Below are 8,383 nucleotides of genomic sequence, written 5' to 3'. Positions count from 1 at the left end.
GATCAACCCATATGCAAACTCTAAGCCAGGAATCCATAGCAACAAACAAACATGTCCCATCATTCCCTTATTGCTTCTCTCTGACCTCACATTGGCCAATTACTGATGCCAATGTTTCCACACCAGATCCTTAATAAATAAACAAATGATATTCTTGATAAGCAATATTTTTTATTTGTATTATCATATACATAAAGTGAGCATAACAAAGCAGTTATGTATGAAATGGTGTGTAACGGACTGTATATATATAGGAGCCAAAACTGCCAGGGAATAACCTCTTAAGTGAGGCAGGAGAGCCCTGCCGACCCCGGTGTTCACCGACGCCCTTTTGGGGCCCCGGGCTTTCTGCGGCGGGATACACAGGGATCCTACTCACTTTCCAAAATGCGGTTCAGGAGGGATCAGACGGAATCAAAGTTGAAGTCAGGCAAAGGTCAGTGGCAGGCAGCAAGAACCGGCCCGGACCTCCTTACATGGTGCCTATTAGGGTAGGCAAAGTGGGCAGCGCTTGGCAGGTGGGGTACAGTCTTCTTTCTTCTCAAGGACTACAATCAGTGTTTAGTACAATGTTCAGTACACAATCCATGATCTTCATCGTGGAATAAGATTTCCTTTGGCTGTTGCTTCTCCGTCTCACATCTGAAAATCAAAATCACAAAAAGATTTACATCTAAAGGCAATTAAGCTTATGCATTCATTATAAATACATAAGCAGCCTGATGAATTATTCAACTCTCAGGGAACTCTAACTGGCAGAGAAAGTATTAGACCTTTTTCATACAATTTCCTAATACCCATTTGAGGCAATGGATTTCCATGTAGCATAGGAAGAATGCCTCTTGCTGTATCAAATACCCCCAAATTACACCCCTCATTCCAACTGTTTAGGAATAAACCTACTTTTCATACCTTGGGGTGGATAAACATGGAAACCTTCATCAATATCTTCTTCTTTAGATCTCCCACGGTGGCCAACTACAACCTAACCAGGAAGCAAATAAAAGCAATATCTTCTTCTTTATATCTCCCAAGGTGGGCAACAGCAACCTACTCAGGAAGGAAATAAAAACAAGGTGAGGTAGTTGGTTTGTTTCTTACCGAGGTAAGATTTTACCTGATTTTACCAGATTTTACTTGCCTGTTTGTCACTTAAGGAAGTCCCAAACCACAGGCAGGGGGTCTTGGCCTGCTCTTCTATAACAGCTACTTTTGGCTTTGGGCCTGAATCTCAGGTACTCGGGGGCTGCCAGGTCTTACTGCACGAGAATCCAGAGACTCTCTGGCAAGGGTGCCAAACGTCAACTGTAGAGAAGGAGCCGCTACGGACAGAATGTATTGTGGGGCAAACTGAACCAAGCACCTAGTTATCTGCTTACATAGAGCAGAGTTATAACAGACTGCATATTAACCTGCAGGGTGCTGGGTCAAATCCAGGCAGGATGTTACAGTGTCAGCTTTTGGTGTGAAAATACACTGTTTGTTTCTCACCTTGCCACCAGATCTTACTTGCCTGTTATACAGGTGAGGATTTGAATATTTTACACTGCATGAGAAGACTATTCCTACATTAGCCTACTCAGTCAGAACTTATTGAGGTGGGACACCCGAGCATCACTTTATATGAATGGACTTCTTATATGGATATGGACTGGCCCTCCACCCTCCCCATCTATTCCGTCTACTTATCAGATGTTCATTCAGGTGTTATTGTTGTTCTTTCAGAATCCTCTGAATGCCTCTTGCAGCTCTGATGGAATCCTTGCAGCAGTTGGTGGCAGTGCTGGAGCTTGGCATCCAGGGTTCTCTTGGCTCTCCAGGTCTTCGTTGCCCAGTACATATGGAGCCGTAATCCTTCTCTGCAACAGATGGTCCCAGTCCATATCCTAAAAGAAAGGTGATATTTCACAATGAGTATCTGGTCCAAAAACTAGAATAGCTGGAAAAAGAAATTATAATGCATTACGAGGCTACGGAAAAGTAAATCTGAAATTACATCAAACATGAAGAATTTATCATTATTCATTAGTGCTTTTCTGTCTGTAAATCAAAAGGAATAGAATAGAAACTTACTTTAAAGAAGGGGTGCTCTTTAATCATTTCAGCCCCGGCGTCACCCGAACCGAGGCGAAATTCAGGATCTTTCTCTAACAGCTACAAAACAGAAATCAAACATTGTTGTTAAGTCATTAATGTTTTAATTCTTATGTCGATTTTATTATTCTAATGGAAATGTATCCACCCAGGAATACAAGCAATTTCCCAGTCCCATAGAGAAAGTAACCATATGCATTTGTAACGGATCTGCTTGGATGGCCTTACAATTAAGCTCATATATTTACAACTATTAACTGCTTCTATGAACCAGAGATTAAGTTGTGTATTTAGGGGACAAGCCATTATCAGTAACACATCAGTACCCACTGCTTCTGACATTGACAGCCTGTCCCTTTGGGATAGAAGGGGCTCACTCGGGTAATACATATTGTAAAGTTCAGTGAAAGCCTGAAACTGCCACTGAAAGACACTAAAGGCCATATGTTATATCATGCTAATAATAATAACTATACAACATGTATGGCCCTTAGTATAACAAGTGACTAAAGGCACATGATACTGATTTGCTGGGGCCAACTTACTTCTTGTATTAGAGTGGAGGCATCCTCTGATAGGTCTTCGGGCAGCTCGATGTCATCATAGAGGATGCTACTCATTTGCTCAACCGGATCCTTGTTGTTGAATGGTAACTGAGAAAGTGAATAATTATTCCTTTAGTGAAACAACTAAAAGATTTGTTGCAATATCCAGTGCAGGCTCTGTACTGAACTACATCTCTCATGTGCAGCTGGTCGTACAGATACCATCTCTTAGTACAGCGCCATGGGGTATTTCTTATATAAATGATAATATAGGAATTGTGCTTACCTCATACAGGAGCATGATGTAAACGGTTATTCCTAGGGCCCACCAGTCAGCGGCCATGCCGTATCCAAGTTTCAGATAGATCTCAGGGGCCATGTATGTTCTTGTGCCGCACACGGTGTTCGTGCGGTCGCTGTATCCAAATCCTTAAACACAAAAAACACTGTGAGGAAACTGCAACCTGGGACCCTAATGTAAAGTAATGAGGGACTTAACTGCTTGCTTCCAAACTACACACCCACTCAGATCTGTTTTATCTAAATATAATAATACCTAATAATCTGATTTTATCCCCTGTATGCTCCAGAATTATAAGCAACACTTACTGTCTTTGCTGAGGCCGAAGTCTACGATCTTAAGGTAGCCATCCCGGTCCAACAGCAAATTCTCCAGCTTTAGATCTCTGAATTAAAACCAAGTCAATAGTTTAGTAGTTATACATATATAATCCTTATAATAACATCAAGCAAATTATTACAGTGCTATAAGCTAAATTAGCAGTGTTCTTAGTAGTGTTACCAGTTTCATCTGGAAATAAAGATGATTTTAGTGTTATTAATGCTTACCTATGGACAATGCCAAGCTGATGTAATGCCTCCAGGCCAAGGACAACGCATGCGGTGTAAAACCTGAATAGAGAAAAAATAAAATTCAGTTACTTTAATATTTTTTTATAGATATAAGCTGATATGTGTGAGAATTAAGGTGATTCCAATTCTACTTACATGACGTCAGGTTCTTCTAGTTCCGCCGATCTTATGAAGTCAAACATGTCACCTCCAGGTAGATATTCCATGACATAGAACAGGTGAGACGCCGTCTGGAAGGTTCCATGTAATGACACTAGGAACGGGTGGTTAGAAGAACTTACCCTCTGAAGGATTTCCTTCTCATGGAAGACACTGTGGGGAAAATCATCCCATTATCACCATGTGAGGCCCACACAAGGGAACATTACACTGACCCTTTATCCTTATGAACAGACACAGGGCAATAAAGCAGATAATAACCAAATGTAAGTTAATTAAAGAAATGAGAGGTAAGACAGATACTAACTATGAAAAGAGAAAACTGTCCTACATATAAAGCTGAATATAACAAGAAAAGATGACACAGATATGACCAATATTAATCTCTCCCCTATCACTGACCTGTCCAAATTGCCCTTTTCCAAAACGTGTTCTTTTTTCAGGGCCTTGATGGCATATAGCACTTCGGTGTTCTTGTGCTCGGCTAGGAATACCTGAGTCAGAAGACAGAAAGTTTAATCACTCTGGGTAAATCAGTAGTAACTAAAACCTAATTGTGCAATGAGTCGCTCACCTTCCCGAATCCTCCTTCTCCCAACACTTGACCCAGGTTGAATTGATCAAGTGAGGGAGATCCGGGCTCAACAGGGCTGAAAAATAAAATAAAGAAAATGTAATATATGTTTTGTTCATGTTTACAGTCAACAATAATCTAATATACAGTTTATTTGGTGACTTTTCTGTAGCATCCAATCACCAGAGGGTATTGGCCAGTTATTGATAACCCCTCAATGAGAAGGGAACTATAATAGAATTAAGCTTTACAAACAGTGCAAATTAGGCAATATTAATATTTTAATATATAAGCAACTTCTAAACCAAAACAAGAGAATATGCCCCAAATCAGATACCTGGTAGATGGTCCTTCTGCGCCCTGTATTTTATTGGCAACATCTGAGCCAAATTCAGAGATGTTGAGCTGCAAACAAAGGACAAATGAGTATTATGCGCAGAATAAACATTGCATGAATTTCATATGTGCACCACTGAGAATGAATGAGAACCCTGAAGCAAAGAATAAAGAATAATATCTGTAGAATCTACTTACTTCTGATGGAAGACTGGAAGAGGTGGAATTATCTTCCTTTGGCTCAGACTCTTGCTCCTGATTGGGAACAATGTGTCCGCTGTTATTGGACGTGCCAGCATCACAATCAGGAGCTTCTGAAATGAAAGCAGAAATGGAACAATATAGTCTCAACATGATGATACAGTTTATTACAATATAACAATATTAGACCTACACTTTATAAAAAGTATAAATACTCTCCTCTATAAATATATAAGTATCCTATTGTAACGAAACATAAATGTCCATACAATTCACATAAATGCACTAAGAATAATATGATTAACCATAAATTAATTAATTAATTAAATTCATAAATTTCAAGATGTCAGTGTATCCAACTTACCCAATAAAAATGGCATCGCTGGTGGCTCGTATGGTGGTTCATATTTATTTGCTTTCACGCAAATCTTCACCAGGGCCTCTGAAGTAATAACTACCCCAGGGACCTCCACCGTGGCATCCTACAGAGGTAAAGCATAGTAAGAATCCAACAATTACATGTGTGTGTTTGTATATATTTCACACCCATACAATGTACTTACGAATGAAAGCCAGTTGAAATTGGTGGGGCTGGCTGTATCCCTGGGGATAGTCTCTGCTGGCTCAGCCTCAGGCTCATGAAGAGGAATGGCCCCTCCGATGTTGTGGGAAGAGCCAGGGTCCTCTTCATACCCAGCAGGAAGTGGAGATTCTACAAGAATAAAAACAAAATAAATGTCATTATTATCTGGCAGTGGGGTCCTTATCAGAACTAAAATTGGTTTCCCAGATGTGCAACTCTAATTTTGGAAATTAAAATGTGCTTTTTAATATTGATCACACTTACCTAGGAACGATGGCTGTGCCAGGTGGTCGGGCAGCTCTAAGGTGGCAGTAAACTCCACCAAAGAGTCACGCACATCGGTGATCTCTAGAACCTCCACAAAAGCATTTTCATGCTTAATAGAAAGAACTGAGTTCTGTTGAAAGAAAAAATTAAGTTATAATTATAATACTTACACTCCCCCACCAGTTAAGATGATTGTTTCTCATATATTGATTGTGGTAAAAAATATTCTGCCATTATACTGCAAAATCCAGGGTATGAAAAAATGTATTTTGTGGCCATTAATTAAGGATGAAAGTGCCAATTGCGTAGAATTTGTTGTATCAGTACAAAGTGTATGTAATTATCTGTCTCATATATGTTTGATCCTAGCCCTTCATCCATTTTGCCCTGAACTCTCCCACCCTCCCATGCCAGTGCCACCATATTATTTATCCCAGGTTAAAAGACAAAAGGAAACGTGAGCAGCCTTACCTCCACTTTACTCTTTCTGCAACCCATCACTGTATCTCCTGTAATAGAGAAGAGAGATTGGTATCTTTCACAGCTAATATGGAGGCAAAATAAAAGCTGCAGAACATGGACAGGGCATGACCATAGTGTCCCCTTAAACTCTCCTACATGCTTGACCTATCACATACTAGTGTGTGTTTAGCCAGTATTGGAATAGGCCTCCTAGGGCCCAGTGGGGGAACCTGATATCCACAGCTCACACTCAAATATTAGCTATAGATACTGCTAAATATTATGAGTTATGCAGAAAATAAGAAAGGGCTGATGGGAATTGTTCTTGGCTGAAGCCCACTGGGAATTGCTCTTATACTGAGGCTGGTCTAACCATCTCTATTGTGTGGGGTCCAGAAAGGGAATTGGTTGACTTAGTGCAGGTGTATGAGAAACTATACACATAAAAAAAGTGATACTGACAGATCCCTACACATTTGTGTTGATATGTTTTAATATTTCCATCCATGAAGCTGCTGCCCAACTGCCATTAACTGCCATCCTGGCTCTTTAGCACTGTCAGTGGCACAGGGAATGTGCAGAAATCTCTGCCTGCTGCTAAATAAATAATGCTACAAGATGTGCAATTCCTCCCTATTTATAAATGATAACCATAAAGCTGTAATATTTAGCTGAAAAATGTACTTACAGAGAGAGCAGGAAAGGAGCAGCGATCTCTAGCAATAATGCTAAGCATCTGACTGGAGACAGCCAATAACCTGAGGCTAAAGCAGGCTTAGGGGCGGGACAATGCACCCGATTGGTTGAAGACAGTGTTTACATCTGCGTTACCCCAAAACCACATGTCACAGCTGCAGCAGCCAGGCATAGGTTTAGTAATAAACAGTTGGGTTTGTGCCAGAAAAGCTTTTATTGTGATACAGATACATCCCTATAATATCTATAATAACTGTAGTCTCACCAAGCCCAGATATATCCCATGCTCCTGTATTTGTAAGAGAAACCAAAGGGAAACTGTTGATATGGTGTAAAAGTACCAATGACATAACTTTAGATTTTTAAATTATTGTAAGATTTATTGGTTTCCATTTGGGCTCCCAGAATCCCCAAATAGACTTGTGCTGCAAGCTGAACATTTCTGCCTCTGCACAGTCACAGACACAGAGATCCAAAGCAAAATATTCACTCCCCAGTGTAAATACCTAAATATGCGCAAGAAAATGCCTTGTGTGTAGTGTTCATTAACTAAACCCTAAGATTTGCTATCCCCCACTATAAGTGAATACTAAAGATTATTTACAGTGGCTTGCAAAAGTATTCGGTCCCCTTGAACTTTTCCACATTTTGTCACATTACAGCCACAAACATGAATCAATTTTATTGGAATTCCACATGAAAGACCAATACAAAGTGGTGTACACGTGAGAAGTGGAATGAAAATCATACATGATTCCAAACATTTTTTACAAATAAATAACTGCAAAGTGGGGTGTGCGTAATTATTCAGCCCCCTTTGGTCTGAGTGCAGTGAGTTGCCCATAGACATTGCCTGATGAGTGCTAATGACTAAATAGAGTGCACCTGTGTGTAATCTAATGTCAGTACAAATACAGCTGCTCTGTGACGGCCTCAGAGGTTGTCTAAGAGAATATTGGGAGCAACAACACCATGAAGTCCAAAGAACACACCAGACAGGTCAGGGATAAAGTTATTGAGAAATTTAAAGCAGGCTTAGGCTACAAAAAGATTTCCAAAGCCTTGAACATCCCACGGAGCACTGTTCCACCGATCATTCAGAAATGGAAGGAGTATGGCACAACTGTAACCCTACCAAGACAAGGCCGTCCCCCTAAACTCACAGGCCGAACAAGGAGAGCGCTGATCAGAAATGCAGCCAAGAGGCCCATGGTGACTCTGGGGGAGCTGCAGAGATCTACAGCTCAGGTGGGGGAATCTGTCCATAGGACAACTATTAGTCGTGCACTGCACAAAGTTGGCCTTTATGGAAGAGTGGCAAGAAGAAAGCCATTGTTACCAGAAAACCATTAGAAGTCCCGTTTGCAGTTTGCCACAAGCCATGTGGGGGACACAGCAAACATGTGGAAAAAGGTGCTCTGGTCAGATGAGACCAAAATGGAACTTTTTGGCCAAAATGCAAAATGCTATTTGTGGCGAAAAACTAACACTGCACATCACTCTGAACACACCATCCCCACTGTCAAATATGGTGGTGGCAGCATCATGCTCTGGGGCAGGGACAGCAGGGACAGGGAAGCTGGTCAGAGTTGA

At 40.7% G+C, this 8,383-nt stretch overlaps 2 protein-coding genes across 3 annotated transcripts; both read right to left on the bottom strand.

Annotated features, from left to right (window-relative positions):
* Window positions 1-740: 740 nt before the first annotated feature.
* On the bottom strand, window positions 741-3,718 carry LOC116408593 (serine/threonine-protein kinase N1-like). The gene is made up of 7 exons (XM_031896199.1): window positions 3,648-3,718; window positions 3,489-3,551; window positions 3,249-3,325; window positions 2,933-3,068; window positions 2,640-2,769; window positions 2,074-2,154; window positions 741-1,886 (listed from the first exon to the last, which is right to left on the bottom strand). The coding sequence occupies exons 1-7, from the start codon at window positions 3,716-3,718 to the stop codon at window positions 1,722-1,724; spliced, it is 723 nt and encodes a 240-aa protein (XP_031752059.1). The 3' UTR covers window positions 741-1,721.
* On the bottom strand, window positions 2,841-6,053 carry LOC116408777 (protein kinase C-like). Of its 2 annotated transcripts, XR_004221232.1 has the most exons (6): window positions 5,630-6,053; window positions 4,780-5,494; window positions 4,583-4,650; window positions 4,246-4,321; window positions 3,249-4,165; window positions 2,841-3,068 (listed from the first exon to the last, which is right to left on the bottom strand). XR_004221232.1 is itself a non-coding variant. In XM_031896641.1 (5 exons), the coding sequence occupies exons 2-5, from the start codon at window positions 4,933-4,935 to the stop codon at window positions 3,974-3,976; spliced, it is 492 nt and encodes a 163-aa protein (XP_031752501.1). In that variant the 5' UTR covers window positions 4,936-5,494; window positions 5,630-6,053; the 3' UTR covers window positions 3,075-3,973. The 2 variants fall into 2 exon arrangements, 1 of the variants encoding a protein (XP_031752501.1); XM_031896641.1 differs by lacking the exon at window positions 2,841-3,068 and having other exon boundaries at window positions 3,075-4,165.
* Window positions 6,054-8,383: the final 2,330 nt, after the last annotated feature.

This window comes from Xenopus tropicalis, chromosome 2 (assembly GCF_000004195.4).
Source record: "Xenopus tropicalis strain Nigerian chromosome 2, UCB_Xtro_10.0, whole genome shotgun sequence".
Classification (NCBI taxonomy): domain Eukaryota; kingdom Metazoa; phylum Chordata; class Amphibia; order Anura; family Pipidae; genus Xenopus; species Xenopus tropicalis.
The sequence above is the reverse complement of the archived record's forward strand: the minus strand, read 5'-3'. Positions and strand labels throughout refer to the sequence as shown.